This window comes from Carcharodon carcharias, chromosome 6 (assembly GCF_017639515.1).
Source record: "Carcharodon carcharias isolate sCarCar2 chromosome 6, sCarCar2.pri, whole genome shotgun sequence".
NCBI lineage: Eukaryota > Metazoa > Chordata > Chondrichthyes > Lamniformes > Lamnidae > Carcharodon > Carcharodon carcharias.
Genome location: NC_054472.1, coordinates 149,123,225 through 149,139,508, shown reverse-complemented (window position 1 = coordinate 149,139,508; position 16,284 = coordinate 149,123,225). Strand labels below are relative to the sequence as shown.

The 16,284-nt window shown below is 42.4% G+C and overlaps 1 protein-coding gene across 2 annotated transcripts in view; it reads right to left on the bottom strand.

Moving 5' to 3' along the window:
* LOC121278999 (SREBF chaperone) overlaps window positions 1-16,284 on the bottom strand; it is a 203,855-nt gene that overhangs the window by 10,599 nt on the left and 176,972 nt on the right. For both annotated transcript variants that reach the window (XM_041189711.1, XM_041189710.1), the window contains one exon: window positions 15,819-15,985. In XM_041189711.1, coding sequence (XP_041045645.1) covers window positions 15,819-15,985 — 167 coding nt within the window. The remainder of the gene's footprint in view (window positions 1-15,818; window positions 15,986-16,284) is intronic.

Genomic DNA, 16,284 nt, shown 5'->3' with positions numbered 1-16,284 from the left:
TGGGAATTCTGCAGAGAGTAACTCATCTCCTGACTCCTCAAAGCATGTCTACCATCTACAAGGCACAAGTCAGGAGTGTGATGGAATACTCTCCATTTGCCTGGATGAGTTCAGCTCCAACAACACTCAGAAAACTAGACACCAGCCTAATCAAGCTGCCTGCTTGATTAGCACCCAATCCACTACCCTCAATATCCACTCCCTTCACCGTCAATGTACAGTTGCAACAGTGTTCAATCTACAAGATCCACAAGAGCACATCTCCAAGGCACCTTTGAAGGAACCTGCCAAACCCACGACCTTTATCACCTAGAAGGACAAGGACAGCAGATACATTGGAATACCACCACCTGCATGTTCTCCTCTAACCACACCATCCTGTTTTGGAATTATATTGCCATTAATCACTGTTGTTGGGTCAAAATCCTGGAACTATGTTCCAAATAGTACCGTGAGTACCTACACTACGTGGACTGCAGTGGTCCAGGAAGGTAGCTCACCACCACCTTCTCAAGGACAATTAGAGATGGGCAATAAAAATGCTGGCCTAGCCAATGACACCCACGTCCTGTGAAAGAATTTAAAAAATAAACTGCAAATCACTCACTGACATAGATATGAACATATGAATTAGAAGCAGTAGACCATTAGGCCTCTTGAGCATGCTCTACCATTTGATAGGATCATGGCTGATCTAATTGTGGCCTCAATTCTACTCTCCTGAGTACCCCCTATACCCTTTAATTCCCTTGTTAATCAAGAATTTATCTAATTCAGCCATAAAAATATTCAATGATCCTGTCTCCACTGCTTTCTGGGGAAGAGAATTCCAAAGACCCTCTTAAACGGGAGACCTGTATTTTCAAACTGCCTCCCCTAGTTCGAGTCTCTCCCATAAGGGGAAACATCCTCTCAGCATCGACCCTGTCAACTTCCAGCAGGATCTTGCATGTTTCAATAAGATCACCTCTCATCTCATTCTTCTAAACTCCAATGGATACAGGCCCAACTTATCCAACCTTCAACCCCTTCATCCCAGGAATCAGTCAAGTGAACCTTCTCTGAACTGCTTCTAATACAATTATATACTTTTTCAAATAAGGAAGGCAAAACTGTACACATATGAACATACAAATTAGGAGGAGTAGGCCACTCAGTCTTTCAAGCCTGCTCCGCCATTCAATAAGATCATGGCTGATCTGATTATAAGCTCAACCCCACATTCCTGCCTACCCTGAGAACCTTTCACTCACTTGTTAATCAAGAATCTATCTAGCTCTGCCTTAAAAATATTCAAAGACACTGCTTCCACTGCCCTTTGAGAAAGAGAGATCCAAAGACTCACAACCCACAGAAAAAAATTCCCCTCGTCTCTATCTTAAATAAGCAACCCTTATTTTTAAACAGTGACCTCTAGTTCTAAATTCTCCCACAAGAGGAAACATACTCTCCATATCCACCCTGTCAAGACCCCTCAGGATCTTAAAGATTTTGATCAAGTCATCTCTTACTCTTCTAAACTCCAGTGGATACAAGTCTAACCTGTCCAATCTATCCTCATAAAACAACCCACCCATTCCTAGTATTAGTCTGGTAAAACTTCTCTGAAATGCTTCTAATGCATTTATATCTTTCCTTAAATATGGAGACCAATACTGTACTCCAGATGTGGTCTCACCAGTGCCCTGTACAATTGAAGCATAATCTCCCTACTTTTGTAATCAATTCCCCTCAAAATAAACAATAACATTTTATTAGCTATCCTAATTACTTGCTGTACCCGCAAACTAGCCTTTTGTGATTCATGCACCAGGGCACCCAGATTCCTCTCAATCTGAGAGCTCTGCAATCTCTCACCATTTAGATAATATGCTTTTTTTTCATTCTTCCTGCCAAAATGGACAATTTCACATTTGCCCATATTATAATCCATTTACCAAATCTTTACCTACTCACTTACCTTATCTATGTACCTTTGTAGTCTCCTTATGTCCTCTTCACAACTTACTTTCCTACATATCTTTACGTTGTCAGCAAATTTAGGGCCTTTTGAACCCTTCATCTAAGTTATTTATATAAATTGTAAAAAGTAGAGGCCCCAGCACTGATTCCTGTAGTACACCACTTGTTACATCCTGCCAACTAGAAAAAGACCCATTTATGCTAACTCTGTTTCCTGTTAGCTAGCTAATCTTCAATCTATGCCAATATGTTACCCCCTACACCATGAGCTTTTATTTGCTGCAATAACCTTTTATGTGGCACCTTATCAAATGCCTTCTGGAAATTTAAGTACAATACATCCACCTTTACCCACAGCACATGTTACTATTTTAAAGAACTCAAATACGTTGGCTAAACATGATTTCCCCCTCTCAAATCCATGTTGACGCTGTCTGATTATCTTGAATTTATCTAAGTGCCTTGCTATAAAGACTTTAATAATAGCTTCTAACATTTTCTCTATGACAGATGTTAAGCTACCTGGTCTGTAGTTTCCCTTCTCTGTCTCCTGCCCTTTTGAATAAAATAGTTACATTCACTATATCCCCTTACTTTCCATTATTTATTCTCCAGACTCACTTTCTACCGGACCAATGCTCACTTTGTTAACTCTCTTCTTTGTCAAACATCTATAGAAACTCTTACTATCCATCATTACATTTCTAGCTAGCTTTCTCTTGTCCTCTAATTTTTCCCTCCTTATTAATCTTTTTGTCATTCTTTGCTGTTCTTTATATTCTTCTGGCCTACCACCCATCTTTGTGCAATTATATGTTTTCTCTTTAAGTTTGATACTGTCTTTAACTTTTTTCGTTAACCATGGATGGTGGACACTCCCCTTGGAATTTATCTTTCTCACTGGAATGTAAATATTGTGTGTATTCTGAAATATCCCTTTAAATGTTTGCCACTGCATCTCTGTTAACCTATCCCTAAACCCCATTTACCAGTTCACTTTAGCTAGCTCTGCTTTCATGCCTTCATAATTGCCATTATTTAAGTTCAAAATACTAGTCTTGTATCCACTCTTCTCCCCTTAAACTGAATGCAAAATTCAATCATATTATGACCACTGCTACCTAAGGGTGTCTTCAATATGAGGTTATCAATTAGTCCTACCTTGTTCCACAATACCAGTATAGCCTGTTCTCTGGCTGGCTCTAGGACATGCTGTTCTAAGAAATTATCCCAAAAACATTCTATGAACGCCTCATCTAAGCTACCTTTGCCCATCTGATTCTTCCAATCCATAGGTAGGTTAAAATCCTCCATGATTATCGCTGTATCTTTCTGACAAGCTCCCATTATCTCTTCCTTTATTCTCTCATTCTACTGTGTAGTTACAATTAGGGGGCCGGCACACCATTCCCACAAATGACTTCTTGCCTTTATCATTTTTCATCTCAACCCAAACTGCTTCTATATCCTGTTTTCCTGAACTTAGGTTATCCCTCTCTAATCTGCTAATACCATCATTAATTAAGAGCCACCTTCCACTTTTTCCTAACTTCCTGTCATTACTAAATGTCACGCACCTTTCAATATTCAGGTCCCAATCTATGTCATCCTGTAGCTATGTCTCTGCAATGGCTATCAGATCATACTTATTTATTTCTATTTGTGCTATCAGTTCATCTGTTTTGTTTCAAATGCTACATGTGTTTAGATACCAAACCTTTAGTTTTGCCTTTTTATCATTTTTGTAGCTTCTAACCTTATCCGCTGATTTACTCTTAGATTTGTACTATCTGAGCCTTCTTGTCTCGGTCTGTTTACCATTTTCATATTAGTAGCTTTCTCTCTTGCCTCGTCTCTATTCTTTCATTTATCACATCTTCCCAAAATTGATCTCTTGCCCAATATTATAGTGTACTCCAGAACACAGTATTCCAGATGTGGTCTCACCAATGCCCTATACAACTGGAGCAAAACATCCCTACCTTTATGTTCAATTCTCCTTACAATAAACAACAACATTCTATTTGCCTTCCTAATCACTTGTACCAGCATACTAACTTTCTGTGCTTCACGTATGGATCCCTCTGCACTGCAGATTTCTGCAATCTTTCTCCATTTAAATAATGTACAGCTTTTCTATTCTTCCTGCCAAAGTGGACAAGTTCACATTTTCCCCACATTATACTCCATCTGTCAAATTTATGCCCACTCACTTAACCTGTCAACACCCATTTGCAGACCCATTCACAACTCTCCCACCTATCCTTGTGTCATCATCAAATGTAGCAACTGTACATTCCTTTATCCAAGTCATTGATATAGAATATAAATAGTTGAGGCCCCAGCACTGGTCCCTGTGGCACTCCACTAGTTCCTACTTGCCAACTCAAAAATGACCCATTTATTCCTAATTTCTGCTTCCTGTTGGCTAACCATTTGTCATTTCTTGTGCAAAGGTGGCCTATAACAGGAGGCAGCAGGAAAGAACTAGAGTATAACAAGCATGTCTGCATGTTTTAACCTCTGTAGTGACATTGTGGGAAGGGTCACTGCAGACACCATGGCGACTGGCAAGGCTGGAGGATTAGTAAGGAGGTTATCTGCATACCTAATTGTCCTTTCCACTTCTCTTTCCAAAATCTCTTCTGACTCACAAGCTGCAGAAAGTATAAGTCTCACTTCTTAAGGATAAAACCAAAATACTATGGATTCTGCAAATTGGAAAAAATAAAAATAGCTGGAAAAACTCAGCTGGTCTGACAGCATCTGCAGAGAGGAATACAGTTAATGTTTCAAATCCGTATGACTCTTCATCAGAACTGAGGAAATATAGAAATGAGGTGAAATATAAGCTGGTTGAGGGGGGTGGGACAGGCAGAGCTGAATAGAGGGCCAGTGATAGGTGGAGGCAAAGAAGAGATTGCCAAAGATGTCATAGACAAAAGGACAAAGGTGTGTCGACGGTGGTGCTATTAGCTAAGAAATGTGCTAATGGTGACATGAAGGGTTGAAAGCAGGACGAGCAAGTGACAGATGGCCCTAGTGGGGGGGTGGGGGGGGGATCGAAATAGGCTAAAAGGTGGAGATGAAACAATGGATGGAAATGCACTTAAAAATAATGGAAATAGGTGAGAAAAGAAAAATATATTAAAAAATATAAATTATTGGAAAAAGGAGGATTGGAAAGGGGGTGGGGATGGAGGAGCGAGTTCATGATCTGAAGTTGTTGAACTCAATGTTAAGTCCAGCAGGCTGTAAAATGCCTAGTCGGAAGATGAGGTGCTGTTCCTTCAGTTTACGTTGAGCTTCACTGGAACATTGCAGCAGGCCAAGGATAGACATGTGGGCAAGACAGCAGGGTGGAGTGTTGAAATGGCAAGCAACAGGGAAGTCTGGGTAATGCTTGCGGACAGACCGAAGGTGTTCTGCAAAGCGGTCACCAGTCTGCGTTTGGTCTCTCCAATGTAGAGGAGACCGCATTGGGAGCAACGAATGTAGTAGACTAAATTGAGGGAAGTGCAAGTGAAGTGCTGCTTCACTTGAAAGGAGTGTTTGGGCCCATGGACGGTGAGGAGAGGGGAAGTAAAGGAGCAGGTGTTGCACCTCCTACGGTTGCATGGGAAAGTGTAGTGGGAGGAGGTTGAGACGTAGGGGGTGATCGAGGAGTGGACCAGGGTGTCCCGGAGGGAATGATCCCTGTGGAGTGCCGCCAGGGGCTAAGGGAAGATGTGTTTGGTGGTGGCATCATGCTGGAGTTGGCTGAAAGGGCGGAGGATGATCCTTTGAATGCGGAGGCTGGTGGGGTGATAAGTGAGGACAAGAGGGACCCAATCATGATTCTGGGAGGGAGAGGAAGGTGTGAGGGCAGATACGCAGGAGATGGGCCAGACACGGTTGAGGGCCCTGTCAACCACCGTGAGTGGAAAACCTCAGTTAAGGAAGAAGGAAGGCATGTCAGAGGAATTGTTTTGGAAATCATCAGAACAGATGTAATGGAGGTGAAGGAACTGAGAGAATGGGATGGAGTCCTTACAGGAAGCGGGATGTGAGGAGCTGTAGTCGAGGTAGCTGTGGGAGTTGGTAGGCTTGTAATGAATATTGGTGGACAGTCTATCACCAGAAATTGAGACAGAGAGGTCAAGGAAGGGAAGGGAAGAGTGAATGATGGACCTTGTGAAAATGATGAAGGGGTGGAAATTGGAAGTAAAATGAATAAATTTTTCCAGGTCCAGAGAAGAGCATGAAGCGGCACCGAAGCAGTCATTGATGTACCGGAGAAAGAGTTGTGGACAAGGGGAGAGAGAATGGAGTCAAGGAGTTTAGTCTCTTCTCACCTACATCCGTGATTCCTCTGATGCCCTATATCATATCAACAATTTCCAGTTCCCTGGCCCCAACTGCGTCCTCTTCACCATGGACGTCCAATCCCTCTACACCTCCATCCCCCACCAGGATGATCTGAGAGCTCTCTGCTTCTTCCTCGAACAGAGGCCCGAACAATCCCCAACCACCACTTCTCTCCTCCATCTGGCTGAACTTGTTCTTGCACGGAACAATTTCTCCTTAAACTCCTCTCACTTCCTCCAAATAAAAGGTCTGGATATGGGTAACCGCATGGGCCCCAATTATGCCTGTCTCTTTATGGGGTATGTGGAACATTCCTTGTTCCAGTCCTACTCAGGCCCCCTCCCACAACTCTTTCTCCGGTACATTGATGACTGCTTTGGTGCCGCTTCATGCTCTCGTCTGGACCGGGAAAAATTTATTCATTTTGCTTCCAATTTCCACCCCTCCATCATTTTCACGTGGTCCATCACTGACTTTTCCCTTCTCTTCCTTGACCTCTCTGTCTCAATTTCTGGTAATAGACTGTCCACCAATATTCATTACAAGCCTACTGACTCCCACAGCTACCTCGACTACAGATCCTCACAACCTGCTTTCTGTAAGGACTCCATCCCATTCTCTCAGTTCCTTCGCCTCCATCGCATCTGTTCTGATGAAGCCACTTTCCAAAACAGTTCCTCTGACATGTCTTCCTTCTTCCTTAACTGAGGTTTTCCACTCATGGTGGTTAACAGGGCCCTCAACCGTGTCCGGCCCATCTCCCGCGCATCTGCCCTCACACCTTCCTCTCCCCCCCAGAACCATGATAGGATCCCCCTTGTCCTCACTTATCACCCCACCAGCCTCCGCAATGTTCCAGTGAAGCTCAATGCAAACAGGAGGAACAGCACTTCATCTTCCGACTAGGCACTTTACAGCCTGCCGGACTTAACATTGAGTTCAACAACTTCAGATCATGAACTCTCTCCTCCATCCCCACCCCCTTTCCGATCCCTGCTTTTCCAATAATTTATATCTTTTAATATATTTTTCTTTTTCCACTTATTTCCATTATGTTTAAATGTATTTCCATCCATTGTTTCATCTCCACCTTTTAGCCTATTTTGATCCCTTCCCCCACCCCCACTAGGGCCATCTGTCACTTGCTTGTCCTGCTTTCTACCCTTCATGTCACCATTAGCACATTTCTTAGCTAATAGCACTATTGTCAACACCCCTTTGTCCTTTTGTCTATGACATCGTTGGCAATTTCTTCTTTGCCTCCACCTATCACGGGCCATCTATTCAGCTCTACCTGTCCCATCCCCCTTAACCAGCTTATATTTCACATTATTTCTATATTTCTTCAGTTCTGATGAAGAGTCATACGGATTCAAAACGTTAACTGTATTCCTCTCCTCAGATGCTGTCAGACCAGCTGAGTTTTTCCAGCTATTTTTATTTTAGCATCACCTCTTACTTTGGCCTCTCCTCTCACCATAAACCAACCCTTGGTCCTTTTCCATTTTATACACTCAAGAACTGGAACCTTCCTGGTGAGTGACCAAAACACATGGGAGCAGAAGTAGGCCATTCAGCCCATTGAGTCTGCTCCGCCATTCAATTAGATCATGGCTGATCTGATAGTCTTCAACTCCAGTTTCCTGCCTTTTCCCAAAGCCCTTGATTCCCTTAGTGATTAAAAATCTGTCCATCTCAACCTTGAATATACTCAATGACCCAGTCTCTACAGCCCTCTGCAATAAAGAATTCCACAGATTCACCACCCTTGGAGAAGAAATTTTGCTCCATCTCTGCCTTAAATGGACAACCCCTTACTCTGAGATTATGCCCTCTGGTCCTAGACTCTCCCACAAGGGGAAACAGCCTCTTAGCATTCACCCTGTCAAATCCCCTAAGAATCTTATATGTTTCGATTAGGTCACCTCTCATTCTTCTAAACTCCAATAAGTACAGGCCCAAACTACTCAACCTCTCCTCATGAGAAAATCGCTCCATTCCCGGGATCAACCTAGTGAACCTTCTCTGGTTCACTGCATTGCCTCCAATGCAGTATATCTTTTCTTAGGTAAAGGGGCCAAAGCTGTTCACAGTATTCTAGGTGTGGTCTAACTAGTGTCTTGTATAGTTTTAGCAAGACTTCCCTATTTTTATATTCCATTCCCTTCAAAATAAAGGCCAACATTCCATTTGCCTTCCCTATTACTTGCTGAACTTTTATGCTAGCTTTTTGTGATTCATGCATGAGGACTCCCAAATTCCTCTGTGCTGCAGCTTTCTGCAGTCTTTCTCTATTTAAATAATATTCAGCTACTCTATTCTTCCTGCCAAGCTACATAACCTCACATTTTCCCACATTATATTCCATCTGCTAAGTTTCTGTCCACTCATTTGACCCTGTCTAAATCCCTCTGTTGACTCTTTGTGTCATTCTTACCACTTGCCTTCCCACCTATTTTTTTGTCATCCGTAAACTTAGCAATAGCACATTCATTTCCCTCACCCAAGTCATTAATATATATTATAAATAATTGAGGCCCCAGCACTGATCCCTGTGACACTCCACTTGTTACAGGTTGCCATCCTGAAAATGCCTTCCTTATCCCAACTCTGTCTTCTATTAATTAGCCAGTCCTCTATCCATGCTAATATACTACCCCCAACAACATGGGCTCTTATCTTATAAAGTAGCCTTATGTGCGGTACCTTTTGGAAATCCAAATATACTACATCTACTGGTTCCCCTTCATCTATCCTGCTTGTTACCTCCTCAAAGGATTCTCATAAATTTGTTAGGCATGATTTCCCCTTCATGAAGCCATGCTGACTCTGCTTGATTAGATTATGCATTTCTAACTGCTCTGCTATTACATCCTTTATAATAGACTCCAACATTTTCCCAATGACGGATGTTAAGTTAACCAGCCTATACTTACCTGCTTTTTGTCTCCCCCTCTTTTTAATAAGGGTGTTACATTGGCAGTTTTCTAATCCTCTGAGACTTTTCTGGAATCTAAGGATTCTTGGAAGATTACCACCAAATCATCCACTATCTCTGTAGCTATTTCCTTTAATATCCTACAATGCAACCCATCGGGTCCAGGAGACTTATCGGGCTTTAGCGCCATCAGTTTCCCTAATACTTTTTCTCTAGTGTTAGTAGCTATACTGTAGGACACAGAATACATCAGGAGATAATGGGGGCATGTAAAAAAAGCAGTACATTAATCATGGGTGACTTTAATCTTCACATTAGATTGGGAAAATCAAACTGGCAGAGGAAGCCACGAGCAAGAGTTCATGGAATGTATTCGAGAGAGTTTCCTAGAACAATATGTTGTGGATCCATCCAGGGACCAGGCTGTTTTGAACTTGGTAATGTGTCATGAGGCAGGTTTAAGAAATTATCTCAGAGTAAAAGATCCCCTAGTGGTGCCTTTGCAAGATCCTCCAAATCTGTAAGAAAGGCATTCCAATAAGCAGCCTCCTCTCCCAAGGCAACATATGTTAGGAACTAGAGATAGCTCTAAGTAATTTATATTTTAATTTGTGGGTGTTAGAAAGAAGGTATTGCTTTAAGTTTAATTTATATTTTTCATAATTTGTGTGTTGAGAAAGGCAAATCTTAGAGGGCAGCCTTGGTCTCTATGAAGCCATCCTCTGAATCTTTTAGAGGCGCGAAGACCTGTGAGATGTGAGTAGCATGTTATGAAGGCATCATGGCAGCTTCCAAGATACCTTGTACAGATCTGCATGAAAACCTTCCAGTGGTCACATATCAAATGAATAGTGATGGAGTGGAATTCCTTTTGATTGACAAATACTGCTGGTTTCCTCCATGGATCACCACCTTGATGTGATAGAGAGGCTTGTGTGCTCTGACAATCCCATGACTGATGCCGTCGGGAGCTCCTTGCTCCTCATATGGTCACCTATGGTGCAAAGGTTGGGGGGATGAGCCAAAGTGGTTCAAAATCCTGCGGTTCAAAAGGACCTCAGTGTCAGAACAGGTGAAAGATGACTGCATCTCACAGGCTGCGAAAGCAGAAGGTGGCTGCAGCGGCAAGGTGGTCCCAGTCATCGTGGTTTAACGTGTCACCGAAATCTGACCACCAATGTATCAAGATGGTGTGGACAATGACAGCACCCCAAGGTCCCCGTGTTAAAAAGTCCTGCTTGGGCTTTTACCAGGATCCATTTGCCAAGTCCTGTGGCAATGGAGAATGGGCTATAAACCTGGGAGTCCCTATCAAGAATCTGCACACAGGCGACAGATTAATGAAGGTCTTTAGAAAGGTGTCCTTGGGATGCAGTGCCTGTGACTGAGCAGTCCTCTTCAGAATGCCTTCTGCTCACCCCAAATGGGGAGGAGTCTAGAAAAGGTGCCCTAAAAATTGATTGTCCCACCTTGTCCTGGCTGGGTTATCCTGCAGAATCACCATCTTTGTGGTCAAAGAAGGAAAACTTTAAATTTTGCAACTTGGAATGTTACAAATGTATAATCTCAAGAGAGACCATCCAGAAAGAAGAAATACAATCACGTCAGCTGTCAAGACTCCAAACTGATATCACCACCCTCAGCGAGACCAGCCTCCCTGGGCAGGAGCAGCTGAAGGAACAAGCACGGGGATACACCTTCTACTGAAAGGCTGGCAGCAACTCTCATGCCCATGGAGTTGGTTTTTTCCATTGGAATAGGATCTTGGATACACTGCCAGAACTCCCCAATTGTATAAATGAAAGGCTCATGACATTTCACCTACAGCTCAGTTGTAATCAATATGCTACCATCATCAGTGCTTATGCCCCAACCCTTGGCTCCGATGAAGATGATTATGATAAAATTTTATTCTGGCCTTGATGAAGTCCTCCATGCCATCCCAAAAGAAAAAAAACTAATCCTTCTGGGCGACTTCAAACCCTTTTTTGCCATGACTCCGATTTCTGGAGAGGAACCATTGGTTTTTCCTGTTTTTCCCAATGCAAATGGTATCCTGCTGCTGACAAAGTGTGCTCAGCATGGTCTCATTATAATAAACACCCTCTTCTGCCAGAAGGACAAATACAAAACTACATGGACACATCCTAGATCAAAGCACTGGAATCTCCTGGATTATGGCACTGTTTGAGTCAAAGATCCAAGTGATGACTGTACCACTCAATCCATGTGGGGGACTGATACCTACTGGACAGGTCATGACTTGTTCAATCGATGACGAATATCTACCTAGCACCAAGACATCATAAGACTCAGAAGCCCATTAGGAAGTAGATCAATGTCTCAGCCAAAAAGCAGCTCGACCAAAGAGAGGAATTACAAGTGTAGCTCACAACCAAAATCTTCACACATCCAATTCAATCTTAGGACAATGAGATCAAATAAAATCAGCTGTACTAGACTCCTATGCTTAGACCATTGGGTTCGAGCATCGTTTTCATCAGGATTGGCTGGATGAAAACAATGCCAAAATATGTAACTTCCTAAAAACAAAAATGAGCAGCCTGCATTGCCTGGCAGAACAACCCAAGGTCGCAAATCAAGAAGGTAGCATTCTAAAGCTCAAGACTGTCACCCAAAGAGAAGCCCAGAAGATAAAGGCCATGTGGTGGGAAGAGAAAGCCCAAGTGATCTAACAATACGCTGTTCATCATGACATACAAAGCTTTTTTGATCCAAGGGCCATCTATAGACCAAAGTCAAATGGACAAAACTTTCTTCGCTCACAGGATGGTGTTTCTCTTCTTAAGGATGATAATACTATCTGTCAATGCTGGAAAGAACATTTTCAACAACTCAAGCATGAATCCACAGTTGACACTCTCTAGACTATCCCCCAATACCTTGTGGTAGAATGCATGGGTGAACCACCATCGATGTGAGAGCTGCAACAAGCAATCAAGCGGATGAAAAAAAGACAAAGCCTGCGGCCCCAATGGTATTCCAGCTGAGGTCTTCAAAGCTGCTGGGTTTTTGCTCGCATCAAGTCCCCATGTACTCATCCTACATATTTGGAAGGAAAAAGAACTCCCTCCTGACTTCAGTATTGGAACAGTTGTAACTATCAAAAGAGGGAGACAAATAATGTTGTGGAAGCGATCGAGGTATTTCCCTCTGGTCATAGCAAGGAAAATCTTGACATGCATTCTCCTGAATCGCCTACTACCTGTGCCTGAAGAAATCCTCCCAGAGACACAGTGTGGTTTTAGACCTTGCAAGGGAACCTCTGACATGGTCTTTGTTGCCAGGCAAATCAGAGAAAAATGTCAACAACACCACTAACTCTTTTTTTCATTCATCGACCTGACCAAAGCATTTGTAAATCACAAGGCTCTGTGGATTGTGCTCCAAAGATTTAGATGTCCAAGAAACTTCATCACAATCCTGCAGCTGTTTCATGATGATAGGACTATAAATCTCGAGTGGGAGATCTGAAACATGTGCCTTCAAAGTCCAAAACATGATCAAGCAAGGCTGTGTGATAGCCCCTGTACTATTGACCATCTACCTGACAGTGGCTATTCATCTCATCAAAGATCAACTGCCCTCTGGTGTTAGTATTAAATAGCGTCTAGATGGAAAACTCTTTAACCTCAGTCGCCTCCATGCCAAAACTAAATTGACCACCATAGACATACATGATCTACAGTTTGCAGATGACTGCAGTGTCATCGCCCACTCTGCACCAGGTTTGCAAGCTACTCTTGTTCTCTTCAATTCTGCACGTAAGAAACTTGGTCTGTTCTTGAATATTGCCAAAACAAAAAAAAGTCATAAAATAAGCCAAATATTCCACCTTTCATATATTAGAGGGGAGACTCTGGATTATGTTGGGCACTTCTCATACATTGGCACAAACGCTAGTGTCCTTCTTGAAGCCACTTCCACAAGTATTCAGGCAAAACTCCTGCAAAATTAACCTTGATGGACTAAACACTCTGCCCGGATAGTTGAAAAGCATCTCCCCCGCCAGATCTTGTTTTCTCAACTCTCAAGTGGCCAGCAAACCAGAGGAGGGCAAAAAATGTTTCAAAGATATTCTGAAACTCCCCAGGTGCAGCAGCATTGACAATAATAACTGGGAGAAGCTTGTGACCAATTGTTCAAAATGGTGACAATGTGTTTATCAAGCTGCAGAATGCTTTGAGTTGCAACATCATAATGATGAGTCACAGCAGTGACAGAGAAGAAAAGGAAAGGAAGCAAATCCTGCACTCCAGATCCCACTACCTTGTGGATCATCCTGTCCCATGTGCTCAAAGATCTGTGGGTCAAGAATTGCTTGTTCAGTCACATGAAAACCCATGGGAAAGACTTGCAATCCTGAGTGGACATTCTTTTCGAAGTGAGGGACAGCTTCTCTCGACGACTGATGGTTGATCTGAAGGTGCCTTGATTGCCACATGTATACAGTCTATGACTCTCTGGGAATCAAGTCACTGAAGCAAATCTGAGCACCCTCTAATTATGACTGGGCTCGTCAGTGGCAAAGTGAATGTAATTGGTGGCCCTGGCAAACATAGCATCGGTCACCTGGGAGATGCAATTGTGAAATCCTGGAAATAGCATCAGGAAGGATCCGACAGTGAAGAAATCCAGGCTGGTAGTCACTTTGACAGCAACTGGAAATATACACCCAACTGGACCACTTGGAAGGAGGCTTTGGTTCCAGGAGGCTGTAGCTGCCAGCAATAACCTGCTGTCAAAGTCTAAGTCACTGCTGCTTAGTCATGCTGAGGAATATGATCCCTTGCCTGTATAATCTGCACTGATGTTTTCATATCATTCAAGCAGGAGCTTTGTTGTCACCCCATCTATTTATCTTATGGACTGGCAGGCAGCTGAGCAGAAGGCAGCGATTGCTGCTTCAGGTGATGTTATTGATGCCACTTTTTCTGTTCCTCATCAGTGGTCCAAGGGAGAGCTGCACAAGCTGATCCCATTCAGCAACGAAGGCTTAAAGCAGGGAAGCGTAGATTAAGTTATGCCCAAGATTGAGAACTATCCTCCAAAACTAAAGCACTACAAACACATCCTCAGAACATGTTTTGTGAGCAAAAGCCTTTCACCTTGACAATGAAGCTGTTGTCCCGTTTCTATATTTAAAGGTTTTCTAGTCATTCACAGAGCATTCAATCTCCAATGTGCTCTTGACTTGTTGATCTTAGCAAGTTTCAGACAGCTCAACAAATACATGCATTGGCTTTTAGAACTAGAATGTAGTGTTAAATGTGTTTTCAATAGCCTTTTAAATATAGTTAATGTTTAAATATGAGACTTGAAACCCCCACTGGGGGTTGCCACACGCCTCAAAATGTCAGTGGCTAAATGCTGAAGTGAGTGGGATCATGTCACGTCGGTATTTCTGAAACTTTAACCCCATGCACACACCAGAACCCATACCCTACCCTGTAGGTTAAAATTCTGCCAGAGTGTTTATTTGGATCTGAACTTCAATTGCTAGTAAGGTTGAAGGCACCTCGATTTCACAAACTCCAATACTTAACTGTAAGGTGGGCAGGAGGTAACATGAGTCTCTTACTAGCAAAACAATATGGAACACAACACACCATAAAATGTGCAAGTATCATCTGCCTAACTACAATATGGATGTTGACCATTCACAGTCAAGTTGCTAGTTGGAGGTTAAGATCTTCAGCAGCATCTGCTTATCTTTGCACACCAGTCAAAATTGGCACTAAACCCTGGATAGGCAAGAGCAAATTCTCATATTCTGCCTCCAGGTAATGTCCCATTCTCAGGATTTCCTTGTTAGTGATAAAATGGACTTCAGCATGGAGAAAGGGCTTTCATTGGACAACCTGGCATCTTCAGGTTCTAGACGTCCATTTAAGTCAAGAAGTGCAGTTTTTTCTCGGCAAGGCAGAACATTTCAGAAATTCACATGCTGATTGACCAGCTGTGTAAGAAAAAAAAGGTTGATATTTCTGATGAGTCTCTTCATTTGAACTGGCACTCAGAAGATTAACCTTTTCTTTCTCCATGATATTGACAGGTTACATTTCTTTCTATCTACATTTCTTAATTTAAATTCCCAACCAGATCACAAAAAAAACAAAGGCAAAATACTGTGGATGCTAGAAATCTGAAATAAAAACAGAAATGTTGAAAATAAAATACTCAGGAGATCAGACAGCATCTGTGGAGAAAGAATCAGAGTTAACGTTTCAGGCTGATGGCCATTGATTGGAATTGTTTACTGTTCACAAAACATGTTTGGATAGAGGCATCCTTTCAGCTTATTTGATCCCATCCTCCCAGCTTGCCAACTCTGCTGTCTCCACACTGTGCCTTTTAATGTTGATCTGAACGGGCAGACCAGACTGTTATCATAGCACACGGCAACTCACAACACAGCACTTCTTCAGTGCTATATAAGGATGTCAGACCAAATGATGTACACCAGTCCTGTAAATAAAAACCTTCACCCAAATATGATAGTATCACTAAGCTAATAATATCATTTTAAATGTAATTAAATTATACTCACTCTCAGTGTGTAGTCTTGACTCCCTGTGACCACTCTGCCAGCAGCTGCTTTCAGAACTGTGATGGGCTTTTGGTGTGCACAAGGAACCATGTGGGTTAATTGACAAACTATGATATCATCATTGTTGAAGACTGGTGATGACGGGATGGTGGACCTGTTGGGTGTTCCTGAACATGAAGCCAGACTACAGAGTCAGTGTTCCAAGTATGGAACAAAAAGTGATTTAACAACTTGCACATACATAGCAACTTTAACATAGAAACATATCTCAAATTCCTTTTCAAACCAGTTGGACGGAGGTTTTATACATCGAGCAGCAGTTTAACCATAATATTGGAGGAAATGGTCAAAGGCACATTTGAAAGATAGGTTTAATGAGGCTTTTAAAAGTACAGAGAGACATGCAAGGCATAGAAATTTATAAAGGGGATCCCACATAATAGCAAAATAATGATTGATGTCTCTG